Below are 25,458 nucleotides of genomic sequence, written 5' to 3'. Positions count from 1 at the left end.
CAGTACCAGTGGTAGACGAGAGGAAACTGCCATGATTTGTCTATTTTGGCCCCATGTATTGAATTGCCTCCATTTGTGCAGGTATATATGTCGTGTAGTTGGTCTATAACTGTTTAACTTACTTCACCTGAACAGGTTTCAGAGTAGCAGCCATGTTAGTCTGTATCTGCAAAAAGAAGAGGAGGACTTGTGGCATCTTAGAGACTAACAAATTTATTTGAGCATAAGCTTTCGTGAACTACAGCTCACGTCATCGGATGCATTCAGTGGAAAAAAGTTTACAAAGGCCCTTGAGAAAAATGCATGGTGGTCGGGTGAGCGAAGATCGAGAACTCATCCACCTTGTGGTGAAATGCTGTGATTGCACTGAATGCGTCCGATGCTGTGAGCTGTAGCTCATGAAAGCTTATGCTCAAATAAATTTGTTAGTCTCTAAGGTGCCACAAGTCCTCCTTTTTTTTCATCTGAACAGGTCACTTTGGTTTCTCAGAGCCATGGAGTAGCCACACCTTGAGGTGAAGTCTTGCCAGGTTTGGGCAGTGGACCTGAACTGCATCCTGAGAAAGGAGATGAGGCAGAAAAGGAAGAGTGCATGGTGGGACACAGCCGTCTTTAGAAGGTAAGGAAACCACGTTTGTCTGGGCCACATGGGGGCTACGAAGACAACTCTGGAGTTGTCTGTCCTGATCTCGTGTATGACCCAGGATAGAAGAAGGGTCAGAGAAAAGATGTACAATAGAGGTGCATCCCATTTGAGGAGAAAAGCATCACCCAGAGAAGAGGGTCCCAATCTCGCTCTGGAGTAGTAGTGTAGGTACTTGGCATTTTCGGTTGTCGCAAAAAGGTCTATAGTTGGGAAACCCCATTGTTTGAACATGCTCTGTAGTACTCCGGCATTCATTTCTTACTCATGGTTCTGGGAGAATTTTCTGCTTAGTGCATCTACAATGGTGTTTTGGCATGCTGGTAGGTAGGAGGCAGAGATAATGATGTTGTGGCTAATGCACCAATTCCATACTTCTATGGCTTCTGTGCATAGGGAGTATGACCGTGCCCCCTCTTGTCGGTTTATATAAAATATGCAAGCAATATTTCTGAGAGAATCTTTATGGCTCTGTCCTTGATCATGGGTAGGAAGTGGGAACATGCACTGTGAACTGTCTGTAGTTCCAGTAGGTTTATGTGTAGAGTGGATTCCACTGGGGACCAGCGGCCTTGGACCCTGTGATTACGCAGGTGTGCCCCCAAACTAGCAGGGAAGCATCCGTTGTGATTATCATTGCTGGAAGGTTCTGTGCAAAGGGGACTCCTGCGCAAACATTGTTTGGTTGTGTCCACCAATGTAGAGTTTTTTGTTTTTTTTTACTTTGGTTGGCATCATGAGACAAATGTTTATACTGTGTTTGTGTGGAACATACACGGTTCGGTGTCAGCCTTGCAGGCATCGCATGTGCAGTCTGGTATATTTGATGATAAACACTGTTGCAAACATGTGGCCTAACAGTTGGAGGCAAGTCCTGGCCAATGTCTGGGGACTGGTTAGTGTTGTGGAGATTAGAATTAATAAAAAGTTGTAAATAAGTATCAGGGTAGCAAGGCTGTTCGAAATCACCTTGACGAATTGGTCCTTCAGCCCTTATATAGATTGCACTGATCACGACACATCTTCCATTCTTCTTTTATCCTGGTCTTTCTTCTCTATGTGCAGCCATGCCTTTTCACAATAAAATCTTCCCACCTCTTTGGAGGTCAGCCAGGTGGTAGTTTCAGTTCCCATGGGACTGCTACAGTCCACCGATTGTCAGTGAACTTAGCTATATGCCCGGCCCATTTCATTTTACCGCACTTGCTTTCAATAGTAACGTCTTGCACCCCACTCTGCTGTCTGATCACTTCATTGGGGACTCTGTTGTGGATTGAAATCCCCAGAATCCTTCTTTCCATCACCCTCTCTGTGACAGCCAGTTGTTGATCCTCTATCTTTGTCAGAGCCCGTGTTTTACTGCCATACAACATTGCCAGCAGTATTGTTGAGTTGAAGAGGTTGGCGTGTGTTGCCTTATTGATATTTCCTTGGAGGACATCCTTGACAGAACTGAATGAACGCCAATCAGCTTTCTTTCTTTGTGAGAGTTCGGCTTCCTGATCATGGTGCATGTTAATTTCTTGACCCCAAACAGATGTATTACGCAACTTCTTCTATTTGTTCTCCCTTGACTATTATTTGAGCTTTTGGCAAGGCATCAGACTGCATAAATTTTGTTTTAGAGCAGTTCATTTTCATTTCAACTTGGCTGCTTTTTGTGTTGACTTCTCGTAGCATTTTCTGTAGTTTGACAGTGTTTTTGGCAATCAACACAATATCATCCACAAATCTGAGGTGGTTTAACTGCTCTCTGTTGACACGGATTCCACCCTTCCAGTTCATCCATCATCTTTTCGAGGCAGGACGTGAAGAGTTTTGGTGAAACTGTGTGTGACATTACACCCCACAAGGGGGAGGGATAGCTCAGTGGTTTGAGCCTTGGCCTGCTAGACCCAGGGTTTTGAGTTCAATCCTTGAGGGGACCATTTAGGGATCTGGGCCAAAAATTGGGGATCGGTCCTGCTTTGAGCAGGGGGTTGGACTAGATGACCTCCCGAGGTCCCTTCCAACCCTAACCTTCTATGATTCTATGATATTCTCATAGAAATATTGTTGTGATATGAATATGGCATAACTAAGATATGTTTTATGCAAGATATCACTGGAAAGTTTATGATTTGCTGAATGTGATTATCCAATTTGTATACATGTATCATTTCTGTATCTGAAGTTAGGAATACCGACTATGTAACAATTACAAGTGTGTGTCTATTTGGGGGAACGTCCACCAGACAGTAGGTAAACATTAGGAAGAACAATAAGACTTGAAAGATATTAATCTCCCGCCTTCCTGAGAAGCTCTCAGCGTTGCTGCTTTGACACTACAGGGTCAGGTGATCGTGTCACTTGCTACTAGGACCCCCCCCCCCAATCTTGGGCTTTCAGTGTTTTACCATTAAGAGGGAGCCGGAGGTAGGGGGAGTGTCAGATTGGGAAATAAAAGATTGCCTTACTTCCCAGCCTTAAATAGAATTTACATAATGCGGGAATCAAAACTCTTCTCCATTGCCTCCCCAAGAAGGAAGATTGCTAAAAAGACCTGAAGGGAAAGGCAGGGGCTGAGTCCAGGCTGAGACAGAGGTCCAATCTGTAAAGATAAATAACTGGAACTCTAAGCTACAGAAACTCTGCAACCTGCCTAAAACAACATTTAGGGTGAGAAATTACATTTTGTAACCTGTTTGAGTGTATTAAGTTTAGTTTGTGTGTTTTGTTTTATTTGCTCAGTAATCAGCTTTGTTCTGTTTACTATTCTCTTAATTACTTAAAATTTACCTTTTGTAGTTAATAAATTTCTTTTTTGTTTATTACAAGTCCCAGTTTGTACACTTCATACCCGGGAGAGCGAGGCAAAAAGCTGTGCATCTCTCTCTCCACATTGAGGGAGAGGATTAATTTTTATGAGCTTGCTCTGTGCAGATCTCTCTATACAGCCAAGACAATATTAATTTGGGTTTACACTCCAAAGGAGATGTGCACGTGACTGCTGAGTAAATCTCTGAGCTGAATCTTCCCACACAGAGCTGATTTCAGTCTGTGTCTGCAGCCGAGTGTGGCCTTACCTCTGTGCGTGCTAGAGAAGGCTTGAGGGCCTGGCACAGCTAGGACCGGGTGAGGAAACCCTGGCTAATGAAAAAGGCGGAACCAGTGGGACCCCAGCACATCAGGTGGCACCATGAAAGGGGTGTCCAACCCATCACACGTCTTCTTGCTTCACATCTTTTTTGACTGGGATGCGAAAGGCAGTGTCGAACAGTTATATCTTCAGTGCAGTCAGAGTTTGCTTCCTTTAGTAGTTTGATGTAGTTTGTGTTGATGCCCTGCTCTGCAAGAGCTTTCATCACAGCACTGATCTCTACGCCGTTGAATGCTTTTTCATAGTCGACGAAGTATTCCCTTGAATGCTCCAATAGCTGGTTTATAGTGAAGATGGGTCCACTGTGCTGAAATTCCTTCAAAAATCTGCCTGATCTCTCGGCTGCTGCGCATCCAGACTCAGAGTAGGTTTGTTATTATTTTGGTGACTGGCTTGTCGACATGTGAGCGCAGTCATATTTGACGATAGTTCTTTAGATCTTCACAATCGCCCTTCTTGTACAGAAAAATGGTGTTGGATTCCTTCCAGCTAGGTGGTATCTTCTGCATTTCCAAATAATGACTAAACTTCTGAGCAAGGGTTTCCTAGAGACCTTGGTCTCCAGCTCTTATTTCGGTTATCAATCTGACTTTTCCTGGAGCTTTTCCGTCCTTCATTTGGTAAGCTGCATGTCGAACTTTGTACCCCCGGTCCTCGTCAGCATACTCGTTGGTCTGTTGAATTACTGGCAGTGGGACATTTATTTGAGACGTGAACAGTTGGGTGTAGAAATCTTTTCAGACCATTTCCATCCCTATTCTGTCAATTACTGCTTTTCGGTCCTTGTTCTTCAGCATCATTGTCGTCGACCCGTACAGCCAGCATCAGTTTCTGTTTGCATTTTTTTAGGCTTCTGCAATCTTCAGCCATATTTAAGAGCCTTTCATTTCAGTATGTAAAGTCCTTTAGTCTTATCGGCTTGCAGAGGAGGGAATACTCAAGTTTGTCACTATCATTTCACTTCATATTCCTCCGCTTCTCTAGCACGTTCCGCATTTCCTCCAAGATTCTTCCCTTTGCTCTTTTCGGTCTCTCTTTCTCGCCTAATTTCACACATTGCTTCAGCTTATCAGCAAAGTTTTTATTATCCTAGTCGCAGTTGTCTATGAGACTCCAGTCTTCCTTGGAAATGTTCGCTTTCAGGATTGCCTCGTCAAATATTTTCAGCTGCTGTCTCTGAATTGCCATTTGTAACATTTTCTTCTCCACCTTTTCATTGAAGTTGAGCCTCACTCTGAGCCAGTGGGAAGTAGTGATCATCGCTTCCTCAGAAAATGAACAAACTTGAATAATTTTGAATACTTTGTATAATTATATGTGGTCATTAGCGCCTCGTAGTTGGCAATCCTAAATTGTAGGGTCACCAACGAGTAGGCTTTACTGCCAAAAAGATCTAGTTTCTTCCTGTCTCTATTGTATGGGGTAGTACTGGAATGATGCTGTCTGCCCCTTTCATTCATGGCCTTCACCACAAGGGAGTGAGGTGTGGGATGCAAAAACAAAAATTGCATTCCCTTAGAAGAACCATAATATTTGTACCCGCCCTTTTGCAGGTGGGTGGGACCGTTGCTGGCGTCTGCAGATGATTTTGGCCTGGTCCATGACAGCGCCATTAATTGGTAGGGCAATTTTGGAAGAAGTTGAAGTCTGCAGGATGTCCAGAAACATATGCTGGGATTTAGCCACTACTTCTAATGGTATGTCCAGAGAATCTGCCATCCTCTTAGAGAGTTCCTGGAACTGTTTGAAATCATCCCTTGTGGTGGGGGATGGGGATATGATGGCTTCATCCGGAGAGGGGGATGAGACGATGACTGTTGGTGCAGCTTCCTGGTCTGAAGTATCCTCTAGTTCTTCAACTGCCTCTCCTGGGGCTTCAGAGGGTCCTGGTATAAAGGATGAAGGAGAATGCCTTGGCCTCACTCTGCGTGAATTGGGAGGCTTGTAGTATAATGGGCGGTACACTGCGCCTGGGTCCCATTAAGGCCACTGTGGTGGAAATGGCATGGGTGGTGGCATCCATGAGTGTCTGTACCAGCGCTGAGTTTCAGGTCCTGGGCGATAATCCCACTGTTGCAGTGGACCTGGTCTAGTAGATACATAAACAGGGAAGGAGTGATGGTAGGAGTAGATTTCCCCTTCATCCTCATCGCTCAACAGGGGAGGATCTGAGCTGGACGGTGTGGTGAGTTAGCTCGGTACTGGGTGTGCTGGACGGAGGTCGGTACCAAGAAGATTCTGGTGCCTGAGGAGACCAGAAGATCCTTGTAGTGGAGGAACTGTTGCGGTACCAAGAGCATCGGGAACGAAGAAGGTGTTATCGACAGTACGGATGTATGTGCTGTGGTTGTCAGTGCTGAGTGTGGTGCACTGTGCGTTGTAAAGGCAGAAGGTAGCGTCACAGCCTGTAGTGGTGCCAAGCTACTCAGCGCCATATGCCTTATCGGCTCCGATGGTATCGAGGCAGGGGTTACGGTTTCTCTTTGCTGCCTTGTCCGAGCTAGCCAGCTTAAGGTCTTTTGCTCGTGTGGTACCCACGGTACCAGATGGTCCCGCTACCTTGCGGGATAGGATCTGGTCCAAGAGGTGAATAGCTGGATCACGTGGTAAGTGTGACCATAATATAATTAAATTTAACATCCCTGTGGCAGGGAAAACACACAGCAGTCCAACACTGTAGCATTTAATTTCAGAAAGGGGAACTACACAAAAATGAGGAGGTTAGTTAAACAGAAATTAAAGGGTACAGTGCCAAAAGTGAAATACCTGCAAGATGCATGGAAACTTTTTAAAGACACCATAGTAGAGGCTCAACTTAAATGTACACCCCAAATTAAACAGCACAGTAAGAGAACCCAAAAAGTGCCACTGTGACTAAACAAAGTAAAAAAAGCAGTGAGACAAAAAGGATCCTTTAAAAAGTGGAAGTTAAATGGAAAATAGAAAAGAGCATAAATTCTGCAAATGAAGTGTAAAAATATAATTAGGAAGGCCAAAAAAGAATTTGAAGAAAAGTTAGCCAAAGACTCAAAAAGTAACAGCAAACATTTTTTTAAGTACATCAGAAGCAGGAAGCTAAACAACCAGTGGGGCCACTGGACAACTGAGATGCTAGAGCACACAAGGATGATAAGGCCATTGCGGAGAAACTAAATGAATTCTTTGCATCAGTCTTAACAGCTGAGGATGTGAGGGAGATTCCCAAACTGAGCCATTCTTTTTAGGTGACAAATCTGAGGTACTGTCCCAGATTGAGGTATCATTAGAGGCGGTTTTGAAAGAAATTGATAAACTAAACAGTAGTAAGTCACCAGGATCAGATGGTATTCATCCAAGAGTTCTGAAGGAACTCAAATGTGAAACTGCAGAACTACTAACTGTAGTTTGCAAAAAGAAAAGGAGGACTTGTGGCACCTTAGAGACTAACAAATTTATCTGAGCATAAGCTTTCGTGAGCTACAGCTCACTTCACTGGATGCATGCAGTGAAAAATACAGTGGGGAGATTTTATATACACAGAGAACATGAAACAATGTGTGTTACCTGAAAAAAGAAAAGGAGTACTTGTGGCACCTTAGAGACTAACCAATTTATTTGAGCATGAGCTTTCGTGAGCTACAGCTCACTTCATCGGATGAATGAGGTTGCATCCGATGAAGTGAGCTGTAGCTCACGAAAGCTCATGCTCAAATAAATTGGTTAGTCTCTAAGGTGCCACAAGTCCTCCTTTTCTTTTTGTGAATACAGACTAACACGGCTGTTACTCTGAAACCTGTGGGTTACCTGGTAACTCTCGTTACAGTGTATATGGTAAGGTGAGCTATTACCAGCAGGAGAGAGAGAGAAAAAAAACAACCTTTTGTAGTGATAATCAACATGGGCCATTTCCAGCAGTTTACAAAAACATGTGAGGAATGGGGAGTGGCGGGGGGGGGGGAGAGAATAAACATGGGGAAATAGTTTTACTTTGTGTAATGACACATCCACTCCCAGTCTTTATTCAAGCCTAATGTAGTGGTGTCCAGTTTGCAAATTAATTCCAATTCAGCACTCTCTCGTTGGAGTCTATTTTTGAAGTTTTTTTTGTTGTTTGTAACCTATCATTTAAATCAGCTTCTGTACCAAATGACTGGAGGGTAGCTAATATGATGCCAATTTTTAAAAAGGGTTCCAGAGGTGATCCTGGCAATTATAGGCCTGACTTGAATACCAGGCAAACTGGTTGAAACTACAGTAAAGAACAACATTGTCAGACACGTAAATGAACATAATTTTGGGGGGAAGGGTCAACATGGTTTTTGAAAAGTGAAATCATGCCTCACCAATCTACTAGAATTCTTTGAGAGGGTCAACAAGCATGTGGACAAGGGGGATCCAGTGGATATAGTGTACTTAGATTTTCAGAAAGCCTTTGACAAGGTCCCTCACCAAAGGCTCTTAAGCAAAGTAAGCTGTCATGGGATAAGAGGGAAGGTCCTCTCATGGATTGGGAATTGGTTAAAAGATAGGAAACAAAGGGGAGGAATAAATGGTCAGTTTTCAGAATGGAGAGAGGTAAATAGTAGTGTCCCCCAGGGGTCTATACTGGGACCAGTCCTAGTCAACATATTCATAAATTATCTGGTAAACAGATGGGAAAATTTGCAGATGATACAAAACTACTCAAGATAGTTAAGTCCCAAGCAGATTGCGAAGAGCTACAAAAGGATCTCACAAAACTGGGTGATTGGGCAACAGAATGGCAGATGAAATTCAGTGCTGATAAATGCAAGGTAATGCACATTGGAAAACATAATCCCAACTATACATATAAAATGATGGAGTCTAAATTAGCTGTGTCCACTCAAGAAAGAGATCTTTGAGTCATTGTAGACAGTTCTCTGAAAACATCCAATCAATGTGCAATGGCAGTCAAAAAAGTGATCAGAATGTTGGAAATCATTAAGAAAGGGATAGATAATAAGACAGAAAATATCATATTGCCTCTATATAAATCTATGATATGCCCACACCTTGAATACTGTGTGCAGATGTGGTCGCCCCATCTCAAAAAAGATATATTGGAATTGGAAAAGGTTCAGAAAAAGGGTAACAAAAATGATTAGGGATATAGAACGGCTTTTATATGAGGAGCAATTAATAAGACTGGGACTTTTCAGCTTGGAAAAGAGATGACTAAAGGGGCATATGATGGAGGTCTATAAAATCATGACTGGTGTGGAGAAAGTAAATAAGGAAGTGTTATTTACTCCTTCACTGGTCACTGTCGGAAGACAGGATACTGGGGGGCTAGATGGACCTTTGGTCTGACCCAGTGTGGCTGTTCTTATGTCCCTTGGAGGTGGAAGGTCCTGGTGCAGTTGGTACTGATGGGGTCTGCCGAGCTGGAGAATAACACTTCTTGGCTGAGGAAGAGAGTTCGGAGCCCACTTTTTAGTCGTCTTCCTGGCGGAGTACTTTTTTGCCTGAGTGGGTGATGGGGAACCTCTGTCAGAAGACCAGTGTCCGCGTTGAGGGGGAGGGGGTAGATGAGATGATCCTTGATCTGGGCTCAGAAGCCGGGTGCAGAGAATTCTCTATCATGAGGCGCTTCAAATGCAGGTTTCTCACCTTCCTAGCCTGAGCTTTCAAGTTGTGGCAACGTGAGCACTCCTGCGAAATGTGTGTATCGCCAAGGCAGCGAACACACTGTGAATGCCCATCAGGAACCAGTACAAAGAGTCTGCACGTAAGGAAGCGTTTAAAACCTGGGGAGCTGGGCATACCCCTCAGAGAAGGGTTTTCTCCCATAAGGGAGGGTAACAATGCTATTCTAAGGGGTATCTAACAACTGAAATGTAATTTCCTAATATAAGAGAAGAAAGTTAGTTTTTTATAGAAAGAAAAAATAAATAGACTGTGAAAGGGAAGTATTAAATGAGCTAATAACTACCTATAACTAAACAACTAGAAATCTAAGTTAGACTAAAGAAGCTAAAGTACAGAGGCCTTGTCTGAAAGTGAGGGTGGTAGAGAAGAGACTGAGGGGGTGTTGGTCGTATGGCACTATGTTACTACCTAAGATGGCGCAAGATGGGGACAACGCATGTGCGACCCAACCAGGCACTGCTACTACAAATCTCCCATCACATGCGCAGGGACACTCCTCGAAAAACATTTAATTATTTTATACGAAGTGGAACAGCTTCAACAGGAAAGACTGGGCTGAGCCCATCACAGAATCCTCCAAAGCCCAATGGTTAGGGTATTCCCCTGGGATATGGGAGACCTGGGTTCAAATCCCTATTCCAAATCAGGCAGAGTGTGGGTTTGAACCCAGGTCTCTCACATCCTAGGTGAGTGCTCTAATCAGTACATTATAGGGCCTAAAGAGGGCACCTTACCATCTCTTTTTTTGCAAGAAAGATCAGCTCTAACTCCAGGAGAGGGTACATGTCTGTGAATTCCAAGTAGAGAGAGATGCCTAAGTCTCTCTGGATTGGGGCTTAGGCTACTGCTCTGTTCTTGACTAGCTGTGGTGGCTCCTTGATAAGAATCCTTGCTTTTGGGAACTCCATCCTTAGGTAACTAATTCTCCCCGTGCATCGTATAGGGAGCCTAGGTACCTAACTTTACGTGCCCTGCCACTTGGGGGAACCAACAGCCTTGAGTCAGGCATTCCAAAGCTGACCCTAAGTCCCCTTTATGGATCTAGGTCTGTATTTATACAGGCTTAAACAGTTTGTGGTAAAATATTTTTGAAAGAAACAACTGATTTGAACTAAAGTATTTACATTTTCCTACCAGCTGCTGCCTACTGAGAGCTTGCTGTAAAGTAATAATAATACCTAGCTTTTATACAGCACTTTTCATCGGGAGATCTAACACAACTAAACAGAAGATCAGTAAGTAAACTAAAAAAACTGCCCCACCTCTAGAGCAGTAAAAATATATATCCTGTGAGAGTTTCTTTTCGGGGTGCTGTGGTGATTCATGTTTCCGGTGTTAAGTACCAGCATAAACTCTGTTAAAATAGTATTGTCATAACCATAACGGTAGCCTAAAATTCCTCCTTACCTGTAAGGGTTAAGAAGCTCAAATAACCTGGTTGGCACCTGACCAAAGGAACCAATGGGGACAAAAAGATACTTTCAAATCTTGGGGGTGGGGGGGGGGCGGGGAAGGCTTCGTTGGTGTGTTCTCTGGGGAAAGCAGAGACGCATCAGGTCAAAAAACTCCTTCTCCTATAAGGAGAAGTCTCTGATATGTACAAGTCTCCGACATTACAAAACGAGTAAGTAAATAAGGCAAGGCGCGTTAGATTATCTTTTGTTTTCAACTTGTGAATTTTCCCTTTGCTAGAGGGAGGTTTATCCCAGTTTTTTGTAACTTTAAGGTTTTGCCTAGAGGGGAATCCTGTGTTTTGAATCTGATAACCCTGTAAAGTATTTACCATCCTGATTTTACAGAGGTGATGCTTTTACCTTTTCTTTAAATAAAATTCTTCTTTTAAGAACCTAATTGATTTTTCATTGTTCTTAAGATCCAAGGGTTTGGGTTCACCTGTACCAATTGGTGAGGATATTATTCTCAAGCCTTCCCCAGGAAAGGGGATGTAGGGCTTGGGGGAATATTTTGGGGGAATAGGACTCCAAGTGGTCCTTTCCTTGGCTCTTTGTCTAAATCACTTGGTGGCGGCAGCATACTATTCAAGGACAAGGCAGAATTTGTGCCTTGGGAAAGTTTTTAACCTAAGCTGGTAAAAATAAACTTAGGAGGTCTTTCATGCAGGTCCCCACATCTGTACCCCAGAGTTCAGAGTGGGGAAGGAACCCTGACAAGTATCAACACAAATTACCACAAATTCTTTCAAGGCTCAACTTTTGCCTTTACTAATGCATCCCCTCCCAAATTAGAACAGAATTCATGTCACCAATTAAGCTGATGTTACACTCAGGTTTTGTGTCATGTTCTAACATATTACACATACACTTCTATTTATGAATTTTGAAATTTAATTGGATGTCTGGTAATGACTCCAAATTGGTAATGATTCCAAATACTGCTGAATTATCTCATGTTCAGATCAATTCCTGAAAACCTGAATCATCCAATTCTTACTAGCACTGTCATTTTGTGCTGTAACTTAGTCTACTTTTACAAAGGCCAGGAACTTATTCTACTTTTATAAATAAACAAGAGAAGCAATTCAAGGATGATGCTGGATAAGAAAATGCAAATAAAACTAGCTTGCTTAGTCTTTAGTTATTGCAGCAATATACACCATAAAAACACCTAAAACAGATAGATTACAATGTCTTGAAAATATATGGGAGGTTTTCTTTGGTGAGTAGCGAGCGATGAAGAAAATTATACTCTACCGCATCAGAGGGTAGCCTCCTCCTAAGTCAGAGATAGCAGCAACTAAATAGTACAGGGAAGTCTCACACCCATCTATTAGTTTTGTTCAGCACATGAACAACCGATTTCATCTCATAGTGCTCTCTTCTTCAATATTTGTCAGTTAAAAGGGAAGTCAAATATGGTGACAACCTCCCCTGCTCCCTCAAGCCAATATAGTAATACTTCCCTTTTTCTTTCCATCTCATGTGCTTGGACCATATCACACAACTTGTGTTATATCACACATTTGATAGGCAAGGAAAATATATGTGAAATTACTCTAACACGAAGGCGGCACCCAACTTCTTGAAAGTACTGCCATAGCCTTGGAATGCCTTATTACGCTTGCAAGACAAAAACACAACATCTGGTCAGTGGCAGCTGTACTAATACAAGAAAAGTTTCTTAAGCATTTTTAAGCTTTTATTTTCCTGTATCAGACTGACTACACCACATGCCTTCTCTAAGGAACAAACCCTACAAAAGATAGTGTCTTCTTCTATTTGCACGCTTGGATGTTAAGGGGATTATAATGTGCTGCTAGATCAAATGAATGCAAAAAGTCATGTAAATCAATAGGTGTTAAAAAATTTAAATTTGGGTAAGTCTAAGTGCAGATACAGAATGTGAAAGCTGAACTAATTTAAATCTACAGATATCACAATCTCAAAATGTAAATATAAAAACCAATTCTATTCTGAAAATTGCACATATATCTCCACATAGATAGGGACAATTAATATATATTATAAACTAGGAAAGAGTTCAGAATTAAAACACAACTACATACCATTTCTTACTCAGATGTCTGCTACATAAAAAAAGTCACTGTGAAAACCTTTTAAAGTAACACTTTGACAAACGACATCAATTCCTATATCAACAAGAGAACTATCTATCTAAACCCCTGTATTTCAAAATAAGTTTAAGATGGAATAAAACAGTTAAAATAAAATGAAGCACTTCAGTGAAGGCCGAAGATTGTACAAGTATATTTATATCATTAAAATACAGACAAAGAGAGGAAGAGAAGTAGTAAGATGTCTAATTCAGCATATAAACATTATAATGGCTTGGTTGTTGCACAGCAAATGAGAAAGGTCAATTATACAAACCACCTTGATAGACTCACACACTGATGGAGGTTAGAAAACAGTTTAGGGCTTTAAAAAAAAAATAACAGAAGTCTGGTGCTAGAAGCCCTCTGACAGAGAGCAAGATAGATACAGTAAGAAGTAGGTTCTGGAAGAGGATGGCAGCTAGTCAGTTACAGATAGCTTGACAGCAAGTAACAGAGCTGGGCTATACATTGATTTTTTTGGGGTTACTGAAACTATTTATGAATTCAGGTTGAATTTTGGTCCACAGAATGGAAAAATGTCAAAAAACAGTTTGTTTTGCCTATTTTGAAATTAAATATTTTGACTTTTCATTTCAAAATAGCATTTCATTTGGAAATTTTGTATTAAAAAAAAACCAAAAACACAAAAATATGGGTGAAAAACACCTGAAATAAAATACCACGTGAAAAGTGTTTTGGATTGAACATATAATTTTGTTTGACCCAAAATCAAATATTTTTCTTTTTTTGTTTCAGCAAAGAAAAGAAAAAAAATAGTTTTGCTTCAAACCAAACTGAATTTTTTCCCCCTGAATATTTTGATTCATCCTCGAACCAAAAAAATAAAAATAAAAATCAATTATTCACTCACCTCTAGTCAGCAATACTCATGGGTTCTGAGGGTAAGTTACTGACATGTGAGACAGTCAGTGAAAGAGGCAGACTGGTAAAGTAGACCAAATCAGATAATTTTCCATCTGATTAGGCAGAGAACTAAAAGAAGTCAATGTCAGAAGTTCTGAGAAAAGTATCCCAAGTATTTTATGGAAAACAAAGGAAGAATAAGTGGGGGAAAAGGGGAGGAACATTTATTGAAACATGAAGGAAACAAAGAGGGGTGAGGCTAAGTTGCCAGAAGACCCAGAACCTAAAGATCACCCAGAGCTAAGAACAGAGAAGGTATTTTAGATCAAAACGTATACTAGATCAGGAAACATCAATCAAGCCTAAAAATCCAGTGAAAGAAGAAGACTGACATGATTGTTCCTGTTAATTTTTTAAAAAAAAAAACACATGGATATCAGAGGCACTGATCACTCAACAAGTACTTCTGAAGAAGACTGTAGGACAAATCTGAGATTTCCAGAGACGCACCAAAGGATGCAAAGAGAGAATATATATTGTACTGGCTTAACAGGTTTCCTCACTGGGACTCCGCTGTATTTGACTGTACAAAGATCCTTTAAATTATATAGTGACAATCAAACTGGAAGTTAATTCCACCTGTGCTGTGTAATTTATACAGAATTACTGCAGTAATTTAAGTGCTTGTTTTGGAAGTTTATATAATCCTTTGCCTTTAGCATTTTTTATTTTGGAAATGACTAGTGGCACTCTAAGTAGGGGTGAAGGGTTTAACCACCTTTAAACAGTTTTACAAAACTAATCAGAATCTTCTTATATTCTCACACATACCATCTTCTTGCACTGGTGGCTGACATAACTTTATTCGGCGTTGGCTTTCAGTATGCATGGAAGTCGCTGCTATGGCCCACATTCTTTACTAACGTAATAGTTGTACAATCTACCATAATTGCAGAGTATGGGAATCTGCCCTTCAGTGCAGGTTACAAGAACTAAGAAAGATATACCTTTTTGTAAAATAGCTGTTAAGTGTTCTCCTAGTAGTTGCTTCTCCACACAAGCAATTAGTAGTTTCCTGTGTAAGGCAAGAAAAAACACATAAGAAATACTGCACAGTTTAAGGCGATTACTCTCTTATCAGGATGCTTTGTGAATAACTCCCACTATTACATGACAAAACATTGAAAATTTTCAGTTTATTCTAATTTTGCAGTCTGTATTTTACATATACAAAAAAATTCTAACAGGGATAAACAAGATAAAATACTACAAAAATATATGCAATTAAGAAATGGAGATTCTAATTAAAATGTTATGAATAACAGCAAGAGCTTGTTTTTTAAAATAACATCTTAAAATTAGATATTAAAAATTAGAACAGTTTTAAAGATTCTTATTTACTACTTCTTTTTATAGAAAAAGAGATGGTTCTAAACTGGAACCTCAAAACTGAACAATCCAGATTAGTGTGGTTCAAAATTCAAACCCAAATTCTGAACTAAGGTTTCATGGTTAAAGAAGCACACTTGTGAACTGAACTAGAACCCCATATCAAACCACCAAACTCTGGGAGAAGATATTAAACTTGGTTCTGAAGTTTGCAATGTAGGCTCATCTCTACTTTCCACCTATAATGCAGATTACTTACTTACTGCATTTGACTAAGACTGGTCAGTTTCCTTTTCTGTCTTTTATGTACTAGTAAAGTGGTGCAATGCTTAGGCTGAAAATATTGCAGAGCAATATTCAGCAATTTTTCAACAAAAAAACACCCTAAAGCAAAACAAAACACCCAAATCCTGGCTTTACACTAATATATTGTAAGCCAACAAATCACAGAACAACTGTATTGGTCTTAAATTTTAGAAAATATGTTTTTTACAAAACCTAATTTAAGGGTTTAAATTAACCTGACATTATTCTTGATATGCAGCATTGTTGTAGTCATGCTGGTCCCAGGATATTAAGAGAGTACTCTATCAGCACTTCACCTATCTTGTCCTCCATTATTTCTGATGTTATTTTTGTCCCTGAAGGATCATATCTATTCCAAGTACAAATCTAATACATTAATTTTTTTTACTTTTTTAAATGTTCTTGCTGCCCCCTTCATACATCTAGAAGGGTGGTAAACTCTGAGGTATGAGGATCACTAAAGGTATGAGGTTCACTTCAGATCCTGTAAATGCTGTTTCTTAAAAGGATCAAAGGAAATCAGTGATGATTTATGCAAGGCTCTCTCATTTTGCCTTCACAGAGCTCTCTGGCCCCCAGTGGGCCCAGACTTTCATCCTGAGCTGAGACCGAAGCCAGGACCCACAATAAGTCTCTGCACAGATTGGCCTTGTTAGAATTCCAGGCTACTCTTTATTTGAGCTGCACTTTAAAGCCATGATTCTGCAAATACTTATGCATGTTCTTAAATTCATACATGTGAGTAGTTCCATTGACTTTGATAAGACTAACTGTGGAGTAAAAATTAATCAACCAGCAAGTAAGTAAGTATTTGCAGATTCAGGGCCCCCATTAGAATTTTATAATATATAGCAGCTGTCTAAAAAATATTTTAGTTTGCATTATACATACACTAGAGCATAGATTGCAGTAGATCATTTCAAGTAATGAGAAATAGCAGATATACTTTAATAAAGTCAGCATTGTAACACGATCAAATGCCAAATATAGCCTAGAACACTGTTAATAAAAGTGGACTGCCATTTTAAATAGAGCTCATGAGTGATGATACCTAACAGTTGCATTAGGCAAAAAGCACATTCCCTTCCCTCAGGCAGTTTGAGCTAAATGTCATGATGAGAGCATGAATGGTTAACCGAACTACTATTTTGAAAGTCCAAATGATACATTATATAATAACCCAAAGATTTCAAAAACCTCAAACTCATATTGCTCGATCTTTTCAGATGAGTTTCTCTCCCATTTTTTCTTTATTGTGTATTTTAATTTTAATCAAGATACATAGTCTTCGTAAAACAAAGTTTGTTATAGGTAAGCTCAATATTATTGCCCTTTTAGATACTATTGAAATAATCCTGCCTTCTTTTGAACCAAGGATAATCACATTACTTTATGAATGGATAGCAAGCAGGTTTGGCCTATACTGAAAATGGAAGAAAAATTGTACTCACTGCGTGCTATGGTCTAAATATGTTATTACTCGGTCTCCTTCTTCTTCTAAACGTTTGTTAACGTGGTGAAGATATTCTGGGACCTAGCAAAAGAAAAGAATGCAATGATTTAATTATTGAACACAAAGGAGTATGACATATGCATAACCTTTTTATCATGACAATTATCTTAACTATACATTAGCAGAGTACTGACAAGATAGGATTATTCCATCCTTAATTTATTCTCTAATGCTAAGAGACACAGGTATGACATGGCAATTTACATCAGTGTCATGTAGACACTTGCTTTCAGAATATTTGTGGTGAGTCAGTTAACTTTCACAGCCCTTGTCTGGGAGAGCCAATACATTTATATTAACTAGGGGACACTTATTTGTTTTACATTTTGGGAAGTGTCTAAATTTGTGGCCTGTCCACAGGACAGTATCGCTTTAACCCGAAAGAACAGAAAACAAAACTGTCATAGTCTATTGAGTAAATAAGCCTTTTTTAAAACTCAACTGCTTAATTAGGTATTAATCAAAGAAAGACTGAAATGACAGTAGAAGCATATTACAATTTCTTGGGTGAAGTAATGTTGACAATACCGTCCATAGCTCTTACTATTGTGCTCTCCAACATCATGATTTAAGTAGACCAAATTTCACTGGGTTATCTCACTTCTAGTCATGCACTTAAAGCAGTGGTTTTCAACCTTTTTTCATTTGCAGACCCCTAAAAAATTTCAAATAGAGGTATGGACCCTTTTGGAAATCTTAGACATCCGTGGACCACTGACTTAAACCACTGACATAAAGATACTTCAACACACTAGATTCAATTCTCTCTCTCTCTCTCTCACACCAATGCAGTTCACGCTGAAGTACATGGAGGCGTACATGTGTAACCTCAGTGCAGAACTGGGCCCCACTGTCTTTTAATTAATTCCTAGTGCTCATTCACACTGTAGTTACCTCTCTTTCTTGCATTAACCTTTGGCCCTCTGCCGCATATAAACAATTTGTCTCGTCCAAAAACTTTTGTTCAAATGATTCTTTGTAAACCTAGGTAAAAATGAAATTATTAATTTAGTTACTTATTAACCTCATGCTTAAGGCTGGCTTTTTCATTTTTAGTTGTCAAGATGAAAGACAAACAAAATATCCCACGACACAAAATTGTCTGTCCTCAAGAAAAGTGCCAGTGACACTACTGGATAATGAAGTTCTTGGTTTATTTGTATAACAGGTACAGAATGACCAAATGCAATGGGAGCTTTCCCACACCATATATATCGTAAGCGTGCTTCAATCAGGGATTCAGTGTCTTATTTGTCTAAATCAATGGGATTCTGTTTAAATCACAAAGACACCAGTAACCAACATAACACAATTATGGGACCTTAGTCCAGTTGAGTTTGATCCTCCTGCCAGCATTCCTGCACTAAATACAACAGCTCCAAATTAGTGAAATCACAGCACAGAACCGGTAACTCCTTTTCGGTGAAATGCTTGGACTAATTAGGAACACCGTCTCCAAAATAATCTTCATCCAAGAAATCTGGGGTCTGTCATCTTGCTCTAGCTCACTGAGATAAGTGAGGTGCAGATGAACTGGACTATCCTTTCCCTCTTCAATGTCTACTGCTGAACTAGAGGGGATTCAAAGAAGAGTAACCGGAATGATCAAGGGCAATGAAACACTATCATATTAAACACAATTGAAAAGACTGGGATTGTTTACTTTAGAAAGGAGACTAGTAGAGAGAACAGGATAAAAGTATACACAATTATTCATGGCCTGGACAAGGTAGACCAAGAGCTTCTGTTCTCCCTGTCTCATAACAAGACCAGGGGGCATTCACTGGAACTAAAAAAGGTGAGAAATTCAAAACCAATGGAAGGAAATATTTCTTTCATATAATGTGCAATTAAACCATGGAACTCGCTGCCACAAGAAGTTGCTGAAGCTTAACAAGATTTGTATGGATATCAAAAATATCTAGTTATGATAATTAATGATATATTTTGTTGAAGTGAAATTAAATGTCGTGCTTCAGAGTTTAGTAATCGTAATGCCTGGGAGATATCAGCACCTGGATGAAGAGCCACTGGCTGAAACTAGGCCCAGGCAAGACAGGGCAATGTCAGTTGGGAGAGAAAAGCACTTTGAAAACTTGCTGCTACTGTAACATCAACCCACCATGGAGGGCATCTGCCCTCGGACTGTCAGACTCCTCTATTATGTATGCTGAAGTAGCCACAGCTGTGAAAAACACTCTTTATATCTACAGATAACCAGACAGATAGAAGCCCACTCTGATCAAATTCAGACTCGGTCACAGGAATCCATTCTTTTGTAAGCTTTAAGTTTGACTACTGCAAAATGACTACTTACAAACATTTGAGAGTGCAGCAGCCCACCAATTCATCATCCCAGCCCTGGTTCTTTACACTGGCTCTGTGTTGAAGAGCGACTCACATTCTAGGTTTCATTCCTTATGTTCAAGACCCTCCAGGGGAACTGGCCCAAAATATATGAAGGGACACCCCCACTTTCTGGGATTATGACCTCATGCAGTCACACTGCCTTGGAACAGTCAGCCAAAAGAATGAGAGCCATGTGAGCAGAAGACAGAACCTTCTCAGCAGCCGGCCTTCAACTACAGAACTGATATCTAAGGAAATCAGGATGAATAGCAGTCTCACAGCTTTCAAACCAATTGTACAACTCATTTCATTAACTTGGCCTTCACTTAATAACCAACCTCTTTCTGTGGGGATGTGGAGGGAGAAACAGCAATCCATGTTTATTTACTGGAGAATCTATAAGGATTTCACCTACTATAGCAGCAGCCATGGTAAAAATACCTAGATTAGAGGCTATCTAGAGTAGAACTAAAAGTATCAATCTGAAATAATTCAAAGGAGAAAATCGTATCTAAACGCACACATGATCGGAAGGAACCAAGAAAGGGGGTATATTTACCTTTAGTAGAGATCAAAAAAACTACTACTAAACCCTAGCCTCTTAAAAATCTGACAGACATGAAAAAGGTGATGCAGCTATGAATACCTGGGCTAATAAAGGGGAAAGCTCTGGCAAAAGAGAACATACAAGCCAGCTCCACATCTTCCAGCATGGACATTCATGGAGCATTACATGGTCTAAAGTCAATGACTGACAGAAGCTTATCTTCACCCATTGTAACTAACTCAAAGAAGGAATATTACGCATTTATTTTTCAGATATACCAGAGACCGTTATGGATGACAGTTAGGACGCTTAGCATGAAAGGCAGAAACTGAGCCAGATTGGCTTTGCAGTGCCTTATCAGAAAATGGAATAGTTATTGGTTTTTCTCTTCCCCTTTCCCTAATATCTCAGACATATTTAAACATCCTGTGAACAGGGAATACCTAACTAAACTAAGGAGATCCAAGCTAAAGAATTTCCTGGAAGGATGAAAGGAGGCTCATGATCTTTGTTGTACCAAACACAGAATGGACAGCATGACTGGAATGCTGACAGGAGGCTCTAGTTTACCTGAATAAAAGGTGCAAAAATTATTAGTCCACTTGGTCACTCACGCCTGTTCAAGTATAATCTAAATGTAAATCCATGAAATAACATCTTGACTGCGTCCACATATAGAATGCTTGGACTTCATGCCCAATCTTTTTTGGTTATCTCTTAGAGAGGCCAGAATGTGGTGATGGGTCTACATCACAAAATCTTTTTCCACTGGGATCTGGACTAAGCCCAAATTATTTTACATATGCCAATGGTATATATTTTTGTTATTACATTTAATCTGTGTCAAGATTAAATGGAAAAAAAGACTTTTGAATCAATTAAAGGCCACATATTTTAATACAGAATTACACTGTTTAAAAATACAACTCTGAAGTCAATCCAGTAGCTGGAGAACATTGCAATGTTGTCTCATGCTAGAAACTCAAGTCTGGAAGCAAAGTCAATTTTCTCACTACCAGGACTGAGACTTGCCTTTGGGTACATGCTCCATGAGAAGGATCTGGTCTCATTTATAGCAATTTACAATGGACATATATTGTTTGGGACCTGCATACCCATGATTTAAGAATTATGATATCAAACCTCTGCTGACCTATGTTAGTCATTGCCTATAGCTGGGAAAAAAGGGAAAGCAAAATTGCCTCATTTAGAGGACAAAAGGAGAAGAGAATGACGGAGTAAGCGATAAGCAGGACACAGTCACATGTGTCTCAAGGAGATAACTTTTTGTCTATCGTAATAATGAGTTCTCAAATGCTTTCAACTGACAAGTTTAGATTTGCTGTTGACAAACTGAAAAACAAAAAGGACCATTTCAATACAATGCAACTCATTTTTTTGAAAGGAAATCAGTACTAGACTTCTATTCTTTAATCATTTTAATATGGATTAAAATGAGGTTTCCCAGATTTTTTTGGTTGGAGGGGAGCAACAGGCATAGGTGTTACAGCTAATACGGCCACTTACTTGTACCACCCAAAGGAGCATCCCTATTTAAGCTTCTTTTATAAATGTGTGTCAAGCCATCCAAATTAGTTCATACCTAATAAACACAGTATTGCTAGAGGTGTATGTGATGAATACAAGGAGTAGCCAGCAAAGATACGGACACATTAATGCAGATACAGTATTTTTAAGTGTATTATTAGAGACTTACTACAGGATGGAATTAACTTTCTTTGGAAAAAATCTCACTAAACTAAAACTTCAATCTAGCCACTGGTATTAAAGAATAAATGACATGTTCAGTTTTATTTTACTGAATAATTTACCTACAATAGATTTTTAGTGGAAAATTAATTAAACTATAGACAGACACTGAACAGTTATTTGTATAGCTACTAAACTTAATCACGATCCTAAAACATGGTAAATATGGTTTTAATTCCAAAGCACATGTTAATTAGAAAAAAGTTATTCCTGTAGGACCAGAAGAATTAGAAAGGTCCACAGTTTGTGTCTGTCTTTAAGCATGGCAGCTATTAGTAAGGTTTGCTATACTTACCTGTAGATCAGACAGCATGCTTAACAGACTTCGTAACAGGCTTCTGTCCACAGTTTCACCATTCCGTTCCCGTTCAATCAGGAGGAGGATTCCATCAATGGTCTTGTTTTGAACTAGTTTATCACTAATAATGTGCTTTCTAAAAAGCTCTAGCCCCAGATCCCTGTATAAATATTGAAAATTAATAAAAAAATCAGAAATATAACTTGATTTATATAATATTCCCAGACAAAAACTGATCTCACACATAATTTAACTCCATACATTTACAGGGAATTTTACAGAAATGAAAGATGTTACACGTGTTACATACACAAAACAAAATAATAGTGGGGGGAAAAGTAAAGTTTAATCTTTACAAAAACAATAAGTTCACGTTCAACAATTATGTTAGCAGTGTACTTACACAGATACCTACCATATAGAAGGAAGCAATGAATTCTGAAGCACGTATGTACGATCCAAAAATAAGAAAATGCTTCTAATCATGATCTGCAAATGTAAAACACTGATTGAATCAATTTGCCTGTTTACAAGCACACAGGATTGTATTTTATATTAGAATCCGTGTTAGTTAATTGACTTGTAAGACATCTTAATTACACATTGTAATTTTTGCATATATTAAATCAGATTATTTGTAAAAGGTAAAAGTTTTTTAAAATTGTAGACCTTGATACCAATACTACCTAAGCACAAACTGTATTGTAAGATGTATCACAAATAATTCCAAACCCTGTAGTCAATTTTAAGAGCTATTAAGATGGTATAATATTTTGCATTATTTCTACTCTTCAACCACTCAAGAAGTGCACCAATACACTTCCAATGCACACTATGCAGTGGTGTACTGCTATTAATTGGACATTAAAAATGTATTTTTAAAAAGCAGTTTTATGATGGGAAGAAAGTGGGTTATGCAACATATCCTTTGCCTATGAAAATCAGTTCCCAGTAAAGTGATGAGAAGATAGGGGAAGGTTATAAATACTTCTCATCATCAATATGAATATATCTGTTGTCTTAATTTTTCCATATCTCTCTTCTCTTTTTAAGAAAGAGATTCTGTAGGTTATTTAAGACCCCTTCCACCTCTCCCCTCACCCCCCATTAGCTGAGCAACAGTTTCACATCCAGCAACCAATTTTAACTTTTATAAAAAAATTAAATATGGAAAACTGACCTCTTCCCAGCTTAGATTTCATGCTAGAACCTACATTAGAAGTGGCTAAAGAAGCCACACACTGAAACTTGGCACTCTTGGAGGTGGAGGGGGAAGGGAAGAGATAGAAGTTTAATACTGCCACCTTCTCTTCTCTTCACTTTCTGATATGTGTAGTTAATATGTTTTGACTGAAAAATCTTCCCACTGGAAAAATGTGGTTTAGTCGAAATATCTTTTCACAGGAAAGCTCCAATTTCAACAAAATTTTTCAATTTTCTGAATGGACTTTTTTTTTAATTCTGTTGAATAGAAACATATTTTCTTAATGTTTTCTCAGAGGAAAGCAGTAAATAAGTTGGGGGTCTTCCTCTCCTACCTTTTCTTTTTCTTAACCAGTGGAAAACAGGGAAAAGTAAAAGAGAAAGGAGAATTAAAACCTCCAAATGAAAAAAAAAATTAAAAAATGAAAATCCAAACATTTTTAGTTTTCATAAACCAAAGCAAAATGTCATTTTAAGAGGAAATAAAAATGTTCATTTCAGAATACTATGTGAAAACTAAATTAAATACTTTTGTTTTGTTTAGAAAATTCCCATGAAAACCTTTGAACGGTAATTTTTCCTGCAGCATTTTTAATTTGGGGTGGCAGGAGTGCAGAGATTGGCGTTGCCAACCAGTTTGTTCCTTCATCTTCGTAACTGCCCGTCTGCCATCCCTGCAAAGTGCCGTTATCTTATCGTTTAAACATTACGAGTGATATGGAGAATTAAGAATATTTTATTAGTGATTCATGCCCCAATGTCCTATATCACATTTCTGCCTGTGAAGATATCAAAACCAATTTGAGGGAAATTATCCATGTGTTTGTGAGTTTAATGTTTTGTCTGTTCTTTCAACGTTAACTTTGAATCCTTCTCATTTTATAGGTTGGGGAAGCACCCAAGAGCTGTTGAATGCTGCTTATAAGCAACCAGGAAGTACCCAGAAAAAAAACTGCAAGTGGAGGATAAGTGCAGACCCCCTTACTGTTTGGAGTGAAATGAATAAATAAAAAATTGGGGGGGGGGTGTTAGATTTTTTTAAGAAAATTCCCTTTCAGTCAAGGCTGAAGGACTGTTTGAACTCCCTCTCCACTTCTGATTTTTTACAATGTCCCCAGAATTTACCAGATGTCTTTGATGTCTCAGGTACTTGCATTTTGAACAAATAGTCAACTTACCATTTGTCTGCAGTGATCTTGCCAGCATTTATTTACCTTCTTTAAAAATAAAAGACTGTCCAGAGAATCTGTGCAGCACCTGCTAAGGAAAACTAGTTCATCAACACCTTTTTGAGTCCAGATACTAGTGATTATCTTTATTCAGTACATTTTTGTACAGCAAGTTATTCAGTAAAGATGCTCTCTGGACACAAATGAAATTGTGCTGGAAGTTAGAGATCAGAGTTCAGCTGCTAAAAAGTGCTGGACCACCAGAGGGCTGGGAACTCTTTCAAAGGCATGACTCAGTTTTTGAGTGAATACCTCACGTTGCTCTCCTGAGCTTCCATCTGCACTACATAACTTTGACAGGTTAAAGAAGGAGTCCCCCTTATATCAAACAACTCTCCTTCCCATTGAGGAGAGGTGAGAGGAAGTGTCTAAAAATCAATTTTGTCCATTAAACTGGTTTACATCAGACATAGTTCAAACAGCTGTATTCTTTTAAAAATCTTTCAAAGGCTTAAATAATCCTCACTAAACCCACACAGGGTTCACCTAAAATCCCAGATCTTCATGAATTTACTGTGGAGGCTACTTCACACAACAGCAGACTCTAGTGGTGATTCAAGCTTTCTGGAGTTCCATTAAACCATTTATGAAGAAATCCAAATGTGGCTACTCTTCCCTTCAAATACAATAGCAACTCACGTCTCCCTAAGCCATCAGTGTTGGCTGGTCAGGGAAGGTGCATGGATCACAGGACTGTTCAGAAAGCTATAAGCAGGGACTATCTTTCCCAACCAGCAGATTACCATTGACGATGTTGAAATACCATAGTGATTCTGGGGGACACAGTTTAATCCTTGCTCATGAAGCTGTACACTGGCCACCTTGACAGCACCAAGGTAAGATTCAACTACCGGCTCAGCAGGTCCTGAATGACAGTTGAATGTGCTTTTGGTAGACTGAAGGGACACCAGCATCCCTTCACTCACCAGATTGGATCTCAGTGAAAAAAATATCCCAACAGTTATAGCTGCCTGCTCTGTCCTAT

General features: G+C 39.4%; 1 protein-coding gene and 1 long non-coding RNA gene across 3 annotated transcripts in view; one reads left to right on the top strand and one right to left on the bottom strand.

Annotated features, from left to right (window-relative positions):
• Positions 1-25,458, bottom strand: part of CUL4A (cullin 4A) — an 81,300-nt gene that overhangs the window by 35,918 nt on the left and 19,924 nt on the right. For both annotated transcript variants that reach the window (XR_006287451.1, XM_037897173.2), the window contains exons 4-9: positions 24,423-24,492; positions 22,457-22,530; positions 22,039-22,201; positions 17,972-18,061; positions 17,016-17,098; positions 14,877-14,944 (exon numbers count right to left, since the gene is read on the bottom strand). Coding sequence is in view for 1 of the 2 variants with exons in the window: in XM_037897173.2 (XP_037753101.1) it covers positions 14,877-14,944; positions 17,016-17,098; positions 17,972-18,061; positions 22,039-22,201; positions 22,457-22,530; positions 24,423-24,492 (548 nt within the window). In the remaining variant the exon portion in view is untranslated. The remainder of the gene's footprint in view (positions 1-14,876; positions 14,945-17,015; positions 17,099-17,971; positions 18,062-22,038; positions 22,202-22,456; positions 22,531-24,422; positions 24,493-25,458) is intronic.
• LOC122463826 lies at positions 526-25,408 on the top strand. The gene is made up of 2 exons (XR_006287452.1): positions 526-619; positions 24,130-25,408. It is a non-coding gene; the product is annotated as an uncharacterized LOC122463826 (long non-coding RNA).

This window comes from Chelonia mydas, chromosome 1, assembly GCF_015237465.2.
Source record: "Chelonia mydas isolate rCheMyd1 chromosome 1, rCheMyd1.pri.v2, whole genome shotgun sequence".
Taxonomy (NCBI): domain Eukaryota; kingdom Metazoa; phylum Chordata; order Testudines; family Cheloniidae; genus Chelonia; species Chelonia mydas.
This window is presented reverse-complemented; position numbering and strand designations above follow the sequence as displayed.